The 13,682-nt window shown below is 38.0% G+C and overlaps 1 protein-coding gene across 1 annotated transcript in view; it reads left to right on the forward strand.

Moving 5' to 3' along the window:
• Positions 1-3,144: 3,144 nt before the first annotated feature.
• Positions 3,145-13,682, forward strand: part of PPP2R5E (protein phosphatase 2, regulatory subunit B', epsilon isoform) — a 28,657-nt gene continuing 18,119 nt past the window's right edge. The window contains exon 1 of the mRNA XM_010080545.1: positions 3,145-3,341. Within this exon, the coding sequence (XP_010078847.1) occupies positions 3,216-3,341 (126 nt within the window). The 5' untranslated portion in view covers positions 3,145-3,215. The remainder of the gene's footprint in view (positions 3,342-13,682) is intronic.

A 13,682-nucleotide genomic window follows, 5' to 3' on the forward strand; every position in this document is an offset into this window, starting at 1 on the left:
AGACGATTAAGGAAAACACTGAGAGGAAAAAAAAAAAACCCCAAACAAAAAAAAATATTCCCCAAACCCAGCTAACGACATGATCTCTGTGGATAGGTTGGGGGCATGGAATACTGATTTCATTGGTTTCTGCTGTCTTGTGCTGTGCATGTTTGGACCCGCTAAAATTTACTCTCCTATACTTTTCCTGTTTTCAAGTAGAAAAAAAGATAGGCATTATGTGTTACCCTGTTCCCAAGATACCCTGAATTCCCAAGAACGATGAGAAATATTATTGCATGAAACTTATTGCAGTTTTATTTTGTAGTCTGAACAGCAACTTGCTTAATAAAGAAAAGCAGATATGACTAGAACAAGTGGGTTGTGGGGTTTTATTTGTGGGGCCTTGGGGTTTTTTTGTTGTTTGTTTGTAGGTTTTTTGGTTGGTTGGGGTTTTTTTTCTTTGCCCCTGTAGTTTGAATTGCTTGTTGACGTAGTAATGCTGGCATGAAATTCATGTAGTGCTCTAGAGTGGTTTTTTCTTGAGAAGAACTTAATTATATTTTTCATTTTGTTCCCACACCTCCAGATACTTAACTGGAAGAAAAAACCCCAAACTTTCATTACTTATTTTAATGCTTTAGTCATTCTTAAATTTTTGTTTAATACTGACCCTACCTTAAAATGAGTGTCATCTTGAGTCAGTTGAGTCTGGGCATAATTTGAGCTGAGTCGTATCTTAATGTATTCCTATTTGACTTCAGCCTATGTTTTCCTTTGACTAGGATATCCTTGTTGGCCAAACTAAATGCATGCAAGCCATGTAGAACAGAGCAACCAAACCCCCGTTATGTTCATGTAATGTCATAGATTATATTGATACCACTCACATGGTTTCAAGTTCTATGGGAGATTATAGATAGCGTAAGAACGAGTGGAAGTTAGAATTAAAAAAAGTAACAACTCTTGAAAAGTAACCAATTGCACTTTTGTCTCTTTTTTTCTTTCTTTCTTTTTCTTTTTAACAGCTGTGTTTACAGTCTGTCTTCTGTAAGAAATTGTTAGTCTATTAATTGTTGCCTGCTTGCTAATAACAGTGAATTCTGAAGTCCACTCTCCTTTTTGTGTTATCTGAGGGCAGGTAGTCAAGAAAGCAGACACAAGTACTTTGCTTCCCAAGGCCCTTTATCTCCTGTAGGGCTGTAACCTTCAGTCGATAACAGAAGTGGTCTTTTTTGTAACGGGTGAGGGCTAATGACTTTCTCTGGCTACTTGACTTACCATAGGTTTTAGCAATGTCTGCTGTGAGGCATCTGAACTTGGGTGAGACACCTGGCCAGTGGAACGGCTTTAGGGACCTTCTGTTTTCAAGAGGTGTTTGAGGGGACTGTTCTCCCACTCAGCTCTTCTTGTTGGGGTTCTGCAGGGCCATGTTTTTTGCATCTTCTGTGCCACAGATGAATATATCTTGTGGGTACATGGGGTGAATAATTATGATGATACTAAGCATGGTGTCAAAACCATACCACTTCTCTTCCCCCTGAATTTGGTTTGGAATTTTTGCTATTGTAGAGCTTACCCAAGCCTAATGAATATGCTGTTGGTGTGTGCTGCCTGGTATGATCAATTAAACTTCATCAGCATCTTGGTCGTTCTCTGTGGGATGCAGTTTGCTAACCTGTTGAATCCTGTCACTACCGCAGTGCTGTTAGCAGAAAAACTGAATAAACTCTTGTACTTTATCCATGTTAGGTCAGAAAGCATGTAGCATCTTTTTTTGTACTGCAGTCCATATTTATCTTTCCAGTGTTTAAGCAATGCAGAGAGTTGATGTGAAGTGCCTTGGGGTCCTTGCATCTCTATGAGTACTTTTAAAAAATATGCAGGTATAAACTATGACCTTGGAATATTTCATAGGTCTTTTGAACTTGAAGCTAGTAACTGTTATGTACATGGTTTTAATTAAAACAGATTCGTGGTACTTTGTCTGCAAAACTACTGTACAACTGCTAACAGCTTTCAGTGTTTACCGGGTATTCCGTAAGTTGACATACTCTTGTGTCAATAATAAGTTCCATCTTAGGCTGTTTTTTTACTAGTATGGCCAAGTTTTAAGAAATAAGCATAAATTCTTTACTATTAAAATGTTTCTAGTTGAAATCATTGAGATTTTTCATTTACGTGTTGTGTTGTGGCTTGGAAGTTCATTCGCTGAATTCTGGTGCTGACAGAGCATTTGTGCCTTTAGAAAAAAAGGTACATGAAGTGAACTGCCCGCTAGTCTGAGACCATACTCTCCGAGTAAAAATGCATATTTCATTTCTGCATCTTTCTGCTATTGTTAACCTCTTGTGTACATGAGCATTGGATAAACTAAACTTTCAGTGTGCTCTTTTGATGCACTTGGTAACTAACAAACCACTAAGAAGTTGACATTCCGTTTATTACTGCATTAAGTCTTTTCTCTGCTGAGAATTAAGAACACAGAGCAAAAGTAGTAAGTAATACATTCTGCTTAATTGATCCAGCACATACTATTATTTTGTGTGAATATGTTCGTATTGATGCATGTTATGTGTTCATAGTAGAGCAAAAAATCCTTGCTGTGTTTCAGTAAAATTGATTTTGCTGTGGAAACTGTCAACACGGGGTAATGATTGAATCTGAACACTTATTTGCAGAATTATAGTCTTGCTGTGTATTCATATACATATTCATGTATATTCATATAGAGTTATAAATGACACGGTGTTTTTAAAAAATACAAATTAATCAAGCTTGATCTGTTTGATGACAGTTCTTTCATCCTTCTTTGGAGTGCAAGTTAATGATGGTGAATGTCAGCCTCCAGTGAAAGTAGTGGTATATCGTAGAATTAAGTATGGACTGCTATTGTGTTTGCCTTCTCCACTTCAGCCTGGACTTTTTTGGTGAACTTTGTTTTCTTAATAGCAGGTGATGCTTAAATTATTTGTATAACATGTTGTTGAAGATCTCAAACATACAGTTATAATACAGTTCCTATAAGGGGTTCATTTGTAAATTTGATCTCTTTTACAAAAATTGTATAAATGTTGCTTTCCTTTAAAATTGATCTTCCAAAAGAAATCCTGTTTTGTATAATGAGATGCCAGACTCACAAAGATTTCCTTTCTTGTTTCATAGACGTTCCATCTTCAGAGCAGCCTGAACTGTTCCTAAAGAAACTTCAACAGTGCTGTGTCATTTTTGACTTCATGGACACGCTTTCAGACCTTAAAATGAAAGAATACAAGCGCTCCACTCTTAATGAACTGGTGGACTACATTACAATAAGCAGAGGCTGTTTGACAGAGCAGACTTACCCTGAAGTAGTTAGAATGGTGAGTTCCTTCTTTCTCATGGTCTCTTTAAATCCGCTTGCAATTCCAATTACACATTGTGGGCGAAATTGAACCCTGGAGTAGGTGGATTAAATGAGGCCTTTGGTTTGTGTTTTCTACTAGACATCACTTGGGAATAATTCTCCAAAGACAAAAATATTAATTTTTATATATGCTTAATTAACGTCAAGTAGATGATGGTTATTAGAGTGTCACAAATGTATGAAAGGAAACCTGGATTGTTTCCTGATGGAGAAAGCCAGCAGCCATAAAATCAGAGTCCCTCACATTTCCCCCACCTACCCTCCCTCTCCCCCCCAGTATAAATAACGAAATAATTTTTGCAAGTTTCTTTCTTTGAACTTTATCCAAGCTCTTGAGTGTGTATTTTAGGTGGAGATAGCGTAAAGTGTGCACAGATAATTATTTTTAAATAATAAATTCAAAAAATGTTGTATAGGATCAGTGTGAAAATTTCCTGGTTGTATTATGTGGATTCATAGCAGCTGCTGTTAGTGAGCAAGATTACTCAAGAATAAAGCCATACCTTGTATATGTAAATTGTCAAATAATAGTGTTTTCAGTGTAAAAATGGAAGCAGTACCAGATGCTATCTATATGGTGAAGAACATTCATTACAATTGGCAAAATCAATCACTGCTTTAAAATGTTTGTTCCGTACAACCATACGGTACCCTTATAACCTGTTATTTAAACGAGAAGGCAGTTAGTTAAATATAGATTTGGCAATTTTGGTTTCCTACTGGTGCTTTGTGTGATCATGGAATCCACTGGCCATGTGCTGTAAGAAGAAAAACATGAATAGATTTTACATTGCATTGTATGTGTGTGTTCCTTATTGCTTTTCTGACACACAGATACATGCTGTGTCACTTGTCTGTAATATTTAAAAATAGCTGTAAATTGTGACAGAATCATAAGCAGTTAATAGTGAAGAAAAAAAACAGAATTAAGGGTGTATGGAAAAATCCTAATATGGCTGCTTTGTGTTTATGCATTGTCAGAAAGCCTATAATTGTGTGATCAGATTATGCCCCTTCTCCCTCACCCTCCCCTTCTCCCTTCTGTACTGGACCAATCTTCTGAATGAACTGCTTTTCAGTCTGTTGTGTTATTTGTTCAGCATGTGGTCTAATGCACCGTTCAAATACCCATCTGAGTACAGAATTGGTAGTTCTTTGCTGAATTCTTCTGCTGGTGCTGCACTGTAGTGTCTGAATGGTTTGCAAATGTTAGTTTAATCTTTCTTGTGTCCTTTGTGATGAACACATTCTGTCATATCCTTTGTATAGACAAGACACTGATGCACAGGTAACTTCAATAGAGTTGGGTACTTTTTCTATGTGTAGAAAATGCCTCCAAACTCCCCTCCTGGGAGAATTTGGTATTTATTTTTAGCAGTTCTATTACTGAGGTTGTATTCTCGCATTGACTTTGGTTATAGTTGTTTACTCCAGCAACATTTGTAGAATAAAGACTCTTCAAGTTAGTGTTGTCTTAGGTTGGGCCCCAAGAAACAAGAAGAATTTGATCTGTAGCTGTTCATAAAGTTCAATTTGAATCATAAATCATAACATATGAAACAAACTGAACTTGAAGTGTAGAAGAGACGCATAACTCCTTTGGTAACACATCCTACTGTCCCTGCAGTCGCTTGTGTTGATTCACAAAACTGTTTTTATCTCTTAACTGTTTTTATGGTTTTAAATAATGTTATTAAATATAGTCTGTAACTATGAAATGGAGGAGCCACTGGAAGGAAAGATACAGCGTGAGATACAGCGTGAATTTTTCCAGTGGATTTCACAGATATTTGCTAATGGAGCTTCAGGAATTCCCGTTTCAGCTTAGCTCGTTTTTGATGGAAAACTGTTCTATCTTCTTCTCTCCAGTATTCCCCTGATCCTTGCACTGTGTCATGCACTTCGTCATCTTACTTTCTTCTGTCTTGCGTTTGGGCTCCAGTGCTGAATTCAAGCTGTGTTTTCTCTTCAGTGCCAGGGTACTTAATCAGGGGAGGACTGAGAATATTCTCAGGTCCTGTATCTGGCTACTCAGTGACCCCCAACTGCCCAAACCTGGATTTTTTACAAATAGAAAGATGCCTAGGTAATTAGGGAAGTAGATGTGTCTTTTCCTAAAGAATTTATTGAGAAAGTTACATTATTTTAATTTTGTAAGAAACTCTAGCCTGCAACAGACATCTATATAAGCTCTTGGAAAGAAAGTTTCAAAATTGGAAAGTTGTCATACCCTGATTGTGCCTGTGACAGCTGGTAGTGTTCTTGGTGCATGTGCTCTTGGAAGAACACTGTGGTGGTTGTGTTCCATGTGAGCAGGATGCTGTGCTCCGGTATTGAATTTATGTGAGTGGATCCATGGCAAATGCATGAATGATTTCTGTCGATCATCCCAACGAAAGCTAATGCACTGTTTCTACTAAAGCACATCATCAGAGCTTTTGTGCATTGCAGATATTTTGTATTTTACAGATAGGCTACCTGGTAAAAAGTTCTATTTTTCCTTCTGGTCTTTGCCCATAAAATCAAGACAACTCTATCACTTTGAGTGCAGTTATAGAGGCCCTAGAGGGAAAGGTAGGACTCCTAATATTATGCAAAATAAGTTTTCAGCACATACTGTGTGGTGAGTAGACGGCATTAGTTGCTTATGCTGAAGCATCTTTGGTGTAACTCATTCTTTGCAGTTAGTCTATGTTCTTATTTCATGCAGAATTGTGCTCATAATCGTATACTGAGACAGACTTAGCTGTACGCAGTTGGCTTAGTGAGTGCAACTGCCATCTTTATCTACTTCTGAGGATTTTCATCTAGGTCTCCAACTGTGTTCACAAAGGAGCTGTCAAGTTGCCAATCTCTGACCTGTCATGATAGTGAAGAAAACAGCAGTGTCTATGTCCTGACCAAATTAGCGTCCCCATTGACTGCCTGCCACAGCTGTCATGGGAGTGTTTTGGCTGAAAGACCAGTGTCTCAAAACTGATCCAAATGGAGCACAGGTGTTCTTTGTGCCTTTGGAAGGTCTCCTCCCTGTTATGTTTCATTTTTATGAATCCAGGACTTAATATTCCCTTTGGGCTACTGTGATGTGGAGGTGAAGCGAAGTGTTATAAAGAGGTGAAAAAGAAAGAAGCTGTTTTGTGAGTTTTGTTGTCATTCAAGAGCAGAAAAAAAGGCACACCGGTCTGAAGCTGGCATTTGAAAAGTAACTAATATCTATAAAGAAGGATTAAAGGCTAAAGTGCTTTCTTACCTTATTTGTCTAAAATGTCCAAAAAAGTGTTAACCTGTGGAAGAATCTTTATTGTTTTGAAGTTTTATAACATACATGTATATTAGTGTTCTCTGTTCATGACCCAAAAGGTGTTTAGTTTTACAGATACTAGGGTAGAAAAAGGTTGCCTGTAGAGTTTTTTAGAAACTGATATTTTTAGTTACTTCTCAAACTCTTACATCATAACACCACTACATTTAAAAACCAGTCATTTGTGGCAGCCAGCATAACAGCTCCTGGATATTCTTACTGCCAGTCATCCTAAATTCCTGCCATTAAAACCTTAATCCCTGATCGTAACATCACGTATTTTCACCTTGTTCTCTTGAGCATATGATAGATGATGTTGAATGTAGCTAAATGTGAAGTCACTTGGCTATTTGTCAACCTCTGTGCATGTCTACTTCTTTAAGCCATTCTTTTTAGCTCGATATGTCCAAAAGTGCTTGGCATGTTATTGGTTATTTTCAAAAATAAAATAAAATTGAGTTTACTAATGGCCACCAAAGCAAGCTTGCAGTGGCCTCGTCACTGTCATCAATATCAGTTGATGGGAAGGGCGGTTGGGATTTGTGTTAATGGCCGTAAGCTGGACAGATTTATTCAGGAGGGTATTGCTCATTGCGCTTCCCCTGCAGTGTGATGTGTTGATCAGAAGGGCATATGACATCCTTTAGAATTAGGCTAGTCTTAGGAAAAAAGGCCCTTGCCAATTAAACGACTCTCTGCTAAGAAGGAAATGCCAGTAATATGATTTTATGAGCCAATAATTGGACACTTAATCTAAAATTTGTTCCTGTCTGAGCAAAATGTGGAGGCTTAAACTAATGATGCTGATTTTGCTGGTAGATTAAGCAATGGTAGTTGAATGAAATAAATGTTTGCTATTATCTGTGGTATCCTAAGGGGTGTATGTAGTAGAGCTTTTTGTGTTTTCTGGGTATTAAGACATAGACTGAGGAAACTGATTTATTTCGCATAAAAAATTGAATGGGAAAAATTGACAAGCTGTTAAACTGAGAATCTGGATGAATCTCTTTGTTAGTGAGCAACATTTCAGCTCTCCTGCTTGCTTCTTCAAAAATTCTAAACCCAACCCCTGATGTTTACTGTGATGTTAATGCAACATCCATGGCCAGTTGCCAGCCCCTGAGAGATGGCTAATGAAACTTTTTGGAGATACACCTTTGAGAATGGAGTAGTATTCCTTTGTTCTCCTCTAAGTGAAGAAATGCCTTTGGCTTCCTGTTGTTGTCTCTGTCTTGTCTGTGATGAGAATCAAGTAAAATAAGACTGGGATCTCTATAGCCAAAGTGAAACATTGTATTAGATGTCTTGTGGCTCAAAAGCTGTGTTGAGCAACACAGTAAAAGAAACTTGGTTAAATGAATACCAAAAATTGCATTTTAAAGGTCAGATGCTGATTTTATTTTTTCTTTCTTCTTTTCTTCTGTTTTTTACTGAGACAAATCTAGAGGGATTGCATTCCTTTTACTGCAGGTTGGTCTCAGGAGTTTGTTTGTGACAGACCTGTTAAACATGAAGAATATCTTGTTGAGCTATGATTTTTTTAGCATGTTAAGGAACCTATTTTTAGGAAGTGTTCTAGCTGTTAGACTTCATAGGCATTTTGAACTTCTGTATTTTCTATAGCTTTAGCTATAGCTTATGACTAAGTATGACACCCTGCTTGCTAAATGTTCATCCTGTTTAGGGTTTTCAGTGTTAAAGTGTTCTTGGATAGAGATTTTTATGCAAGTCTACTTATATTCAGTTTTACCTTTTTGATTTAGCAAAAACCCTGTGCATGTGTTCCTGTTGGTTCTTCTATTAGATTTAAAAACATAATACTGAATGTCATTTAGAGTTTAAGGGAAATAAATTAAATCATATACAAGAACTGGCAAGTAAAGTCTCTTTTTTAATATGATTTTTATATAACTCCAGGAATTCTGTAAAATATGATGAATTAATCTTAAACTCAACTTGAATCAGTAGAAGTTTAGCTGATTGTTTTGAGACTATCTGAAATGCTGAAAGGAAGATGCAATGTCCTTTGACACCCAAAGTAGTAGACTTTGAAAATAGATAAAAATCACATCATATTTTAAATTCTGTTCTTGCTTCTTTGATGTGAGGGTTATCAATTCTGTAAAAGCGACAAAGAATCTAACGTTGGTTTCTTTTATGCATTGTTTCCAAATTCCTCTGTTAGATGCTTTTTATTATTCACATTCTTTATACACCTAGTTTGTACAAAAAACACAATGCTTATTAAATGAGGAGGCTCCGATGTTCTGTACTCCTCTCAAAAATCAGTTGGAGGCAGCTCCTCTTGCAGTAGTTGTCCCTAATAATTTTTCCCGACAGTATGTAATTACATTTACCCGTATCCATTATTCCTCCTGTTGGTTACGTAGGCCTTTCATTCGTCAGACTTTATCCGCATAATAGTGCAGTGACTAGGTCTAAAGCAAAGAAATAAACTAGAAAAACATTTTTTGTTCCAAGAATTACTTGTGTCGACTGCAGCTTTTTTTTTTTTTTTTTAAAGGCACGCACACCCCCACCCCCCATTTGGCTGTGTCATCTTCTTAAATACCTTCTGAACATTGTGTCTGTAGATAAGCACAATGCGAATCTTCTGGGGGAATTGTTTTCTTGGGTTTTGGGAATTGTTTTCTTTGGGTTTCTTCAGTTTGGAGTCTGAGACAGTATGAGTTTTGTAATGCTGCGTGGAGTTCAAGTGCATGTATTGGCAGGCTCTCGCTTGATCTGGTGTCTGCCATCAGATGATGCCTGCCAGAGATGAGTGGCTCTTTCGTCTCGTACTGTGCCTTAATTTGTCCAACATAGCTGAGTTACTGCTATGATATTTTAGACTGTATTGTATAGAATTAGCTGGGCACACATTAAATAAATAACTGTTGCACTGGATCATCTCAAAAGGTAGTTACATGGCGATAGTGATAAACAGGGTTGTTACTAGTAGGATTCCCTGTTATGATTCAGGTCCAGGTGACCTAGAGTAGAATTTCAGAGCTCCAGTTTCCAGCAGCTGAAGGTGTACCAGGGGTGCTGCCTGGGGATGGGTCTGTGCTAACACTTCCAACTCAGATTGGGCGTCTGCTCTTGAAGTGGATCTCCTGTTTGATCTCCCTCCACTTTGATGCTTGTGATAGAGAAGTCTGAGGGTTTGTAAATTTGGTGCCTTTTGGACAAAATGTCTACTCGAGGAGACCTAAATGCTTTCCAGCTTGCTAATGGGCTTCTGTGCAAGAGATCACTAGAAAGAAACGCCTCCCTCCAAACATACGTAGTGTGAACGTTGCACCTGAGCACCAGCTCTTTTGTTCTGCAGACTTGCTCCTGTTGCACTTTGCTGCCAACAGAAGCAGAGCGTGAGGATCTCAGCTTTGCTGCTTGCTCTTCTGTATGGATGGAAGCTGCTACCGCTGCTGAAGCGGGTGGTGGTAAGCTAACGTTGACAAGCCCTGATCTAGAGCTAAATTCTTGCAGGTTATTGATGGAATTTTTAGAAGATTTAAAGGTCAAGAAAAGATGAGAAGGACTGTTCTCCCCGCACCCTGTGGTCTGGATTGTTGACCATGTTCGCAGTCCAACATAGTCCATTTAATTCAGCCAAGTCAAAAGTGCTGCTGCTGGGCAGAAAGAAGGCATATAATATTAGCCCTGGAAGACTGTATTCAGGCAAGCAATGGGGCAGAAAAGAACCTGGGCATTGTGGGTTACTGTTATGAGTATCTTAGTATGAGTTTCTGGTACACTGAACTGTTCAAAGAAATGCATAGGGATCAATTAAAATTACAACATGCAGAAAAAAATGAAGGAGGTGGTCTGGCTTTTTATACCTACCCCAGTACTGTGCACAGGTGGGAGCTCAGAAGGAAGGAAGCAAAAATAACAACAGGATTAAAAACAAACAAAGAAACCAACAAAACTGCTTGGGTTCAGAAGCTCTATCTTTCTATTTAGCAGCACAGAGGTTGAGAAGTGTCATGGCTATATAAAAATACCTATATATAAATAGATACATGCTGCGTACAAATATATATACAGATGTAGAATAGATCTGGTGGTTTAACGAGAACCAGTGGGGAATCAGGCAGATTCAACCTTGAAATCAGCAGCAGCGCTGTAGTTAAATTAGCAGTAAAACTTTAGGAGAAGAGAGCTGGTGGAATCATTTATAATCTTTTAAGATAAATTTAGATATTACTTTTTTTTACGATGTACTTTAGTCAAACTTGTGGGAACAATTCAATGAGTTATATAGAGAGATTATAGCCGAGTGACTGCAGTAGTCACTTCAGGCTCTACAATGTGTAAATCCATAAACAATTAAACCACAAATGCAGATACATTTCAAAAGGACAAGTTTAGTGTCTGTTCCAGGGGCCATTGTTGTCTCCCAGTTAGCATGGCTTCATGTTATGGCTTCATTACATTTTGTTGTTCCTGTATGTTGTTAATACGCACAGTGGTTCAAATGTTGGGTGTGCAGAGATACTTGGTTTCAATTTCATATGTACCTGAGGTTTATTTGGATGCTTCCACATACTGGTAGTAGAAGAACAGGTGTTCCCTGTGAGCTCATTGGGTATTCACTTGTCCTGTTTTTATACAGCTAATATATTAAGCTTCCCTGTGTGTGTTTGTTTTCATTTCAGGCCCCATTCAGGAAAACTATTACTGATAAAAATCTTTGTTTCAAACAGCACAGACAGAGCGCTGAGCTGAAATTGGATTTGTGAAGTGTTTCTGTTACAGCACCGTCATTTTTGTAGCACTCCAGCGAGGGACAGAGAGGACTTCTCAAAACACTTATTCCTGACTTTAGACTTAAGCCTCTCAGTACTTTCTAAAAAGTTATTTCAAAAATAAATGTGGTGATAAAATCAAAGCTTTCTTGAAGCTTGCTGCTTTTAACTGTATATTCATAGTTTCGTAGTTCTACATGGCCAGATATCAGTCATCAGATCTGTTCAGAACTTGCAGCTCATTCTTTGTGGAGGTATCAAAGCAGTCTTCCCTATCTTCTTTTTTGTTTTTAATGAATTGAGATTGGCTTGTAGTTGGTTGGAAAAGTTTTTGTCGTGCTTCTGGTTGGAGTTGTGCCTGACTGACACACTGACATGGACTTTAGAGGTGTCTGGTCATCCCCAGTTTAAAAATCAGTGATTTCAGCATTTCCAACTTATCTTGGAAATTTTAGATTCAGTGCCAATGGGTGGCTTTTAAAGAATTATTAAATTGGTTACTGGCACTTGGATGTTCAAATTCTTCATGGTGGGGGAGCAGTGACATACTTTCCTACACCCAGTTTGCTGTGTGCTTCTGAAAGGGACAGTCATGGAGGACAGCATGCAGATGTCCTTGAGGATGTAATAGGGGAGATCTGTCTTGATACAGCTTTCTAGAATATTAGAGTTCTGGTTTGCTTTACAAAAATATCATCTGGACTTAGACTTGGAGGTGTTCCTAATCAGTGGAAGATGGAAGTCAGTATTGATCAATAGTCATTTGTGCTGGCTATGGAAGAGGAATCATTGGGGACTGGATACGCAGGCTGGCAGGGATGTCCTTTGGCTTGATGATCCAATGGAGGTCAGAAGAGGAATGATTCAGCTATCCAGCTGAAGGAATTTTGGCATGCTGCTTGGGCCCAGGGGTAAATACTAAAGACCTACCTTATGCCAATTTGAGATAAATTATTCTTTCCAGATTTAATGTGGCATATTCCCATCTTTGTGTGGTGGCTGTCAAAGTCTCTAACGTACAGCTGGGCAGTTCATGCATGGAAGAACTTGTTGCCTTCGGTTCTCCCTTAGAGGCTGATAAACATTAGCCACCCAGAGGCGTACTGATTTAGATAAGCATGCTATAAATTGACACTGCATGTAAATGAGCTATCATGCTGTGTTGTGGTGATTAATGTAACTGTAATGGCACACATTATCTTTTAAAATTATGATAACCTGGGAAATCACTTAAAGATAACCTGTTCTGTGGAGAGTATCTGCATTTTGGCTCTATATAGCTTATCTTTACTCCTAATGCAAAAAAAAGAAAATTAAAGAGAGCAAACTGTGTACTAGGATGATATTGCAGTGCATTTACTCCTGCATGTTAATTTTCTTATACAAAAAAAAAAACAACCCACAAACAAAAAAAAAACCCAACAAAACCAATGCTTTTGAGCTGCTTTGAGACTGGCCTTTTTAAAATTTTCATTGAAATCATACTGGTTTTGTTAGAAGCTCAAGATTCAGGTGTCAGTGCTGGCACTTAACTAATAGTTGCTGAACCCTTCCAACTTCTGTCATGCTATTAAGGCCTTGACAATAAATGCTTGAGGCTTGGTTTGACTTAATTTAAGTCTTACAGGAATTTGTCTTAATTTAGCTTTTCATTCTGAAAGTATGTACTTTTCCTTGCAGGTTTTGCTTGTGCCATAATTCAGTATTTGTTCCAGTTTCTAAACACAACAGCTGACAAATACTTACGCTTTCTCTGATATGTTGGTACAAGTTTCATTAATTTATGTATGGTTAAATTTGCAGAAAAATTTCTTTCTTGTTTCAAATGAAGTGTAAAGCTGGAAAAAAAAAAATAGCCGCGGAATGCCTTTGGTTTTGCTAGTTCCCTTTTTGGTCCAAATCCTGAGAAAGCTGGGATTTTTGAATGTGAAGCATTAACCAAAAATGATTCAATAAGTATTGCAGAATCCCAGATGTTTGGATCCAAGGCACCAATAGGTACATTAACCCCTTTTTTCTTGGGAATCCTTTGGGCTGGCTACCCTCTTCTACTGTGCTCTGACACAGAAACAACTCTGTCCTCTTAATTCTGATCACTTTCCTCTTCTCCCTGCTTTTTCGTATCAGGGATAGTAGAAGGAAGAGCTCAGGAATCCTTGAGGAAAGACAAACTATAACATGTGTGTATTCCTGGAATAGTTATTTGACTTCTCCTCATGAGACTAGAAGTCTGTTCAAGGAGGGG

The sequence above is a fragment of the Pterocles gutturalis genome, unplaced genomic scaffold, assembly GCF_000699245.1.
Source record: "Pterocles gutturalis isolate BGI_N339 unplaced genomic scaffold, ASM69924v1 scaffold21169, whole genome shotgun sequence".
Lineage (NCBI taxonomy): Eukaryota > Metazoa > Chordata > Aves > Pterocliformes > Pteroclidae > Pterocles > Pterocles gutturalis.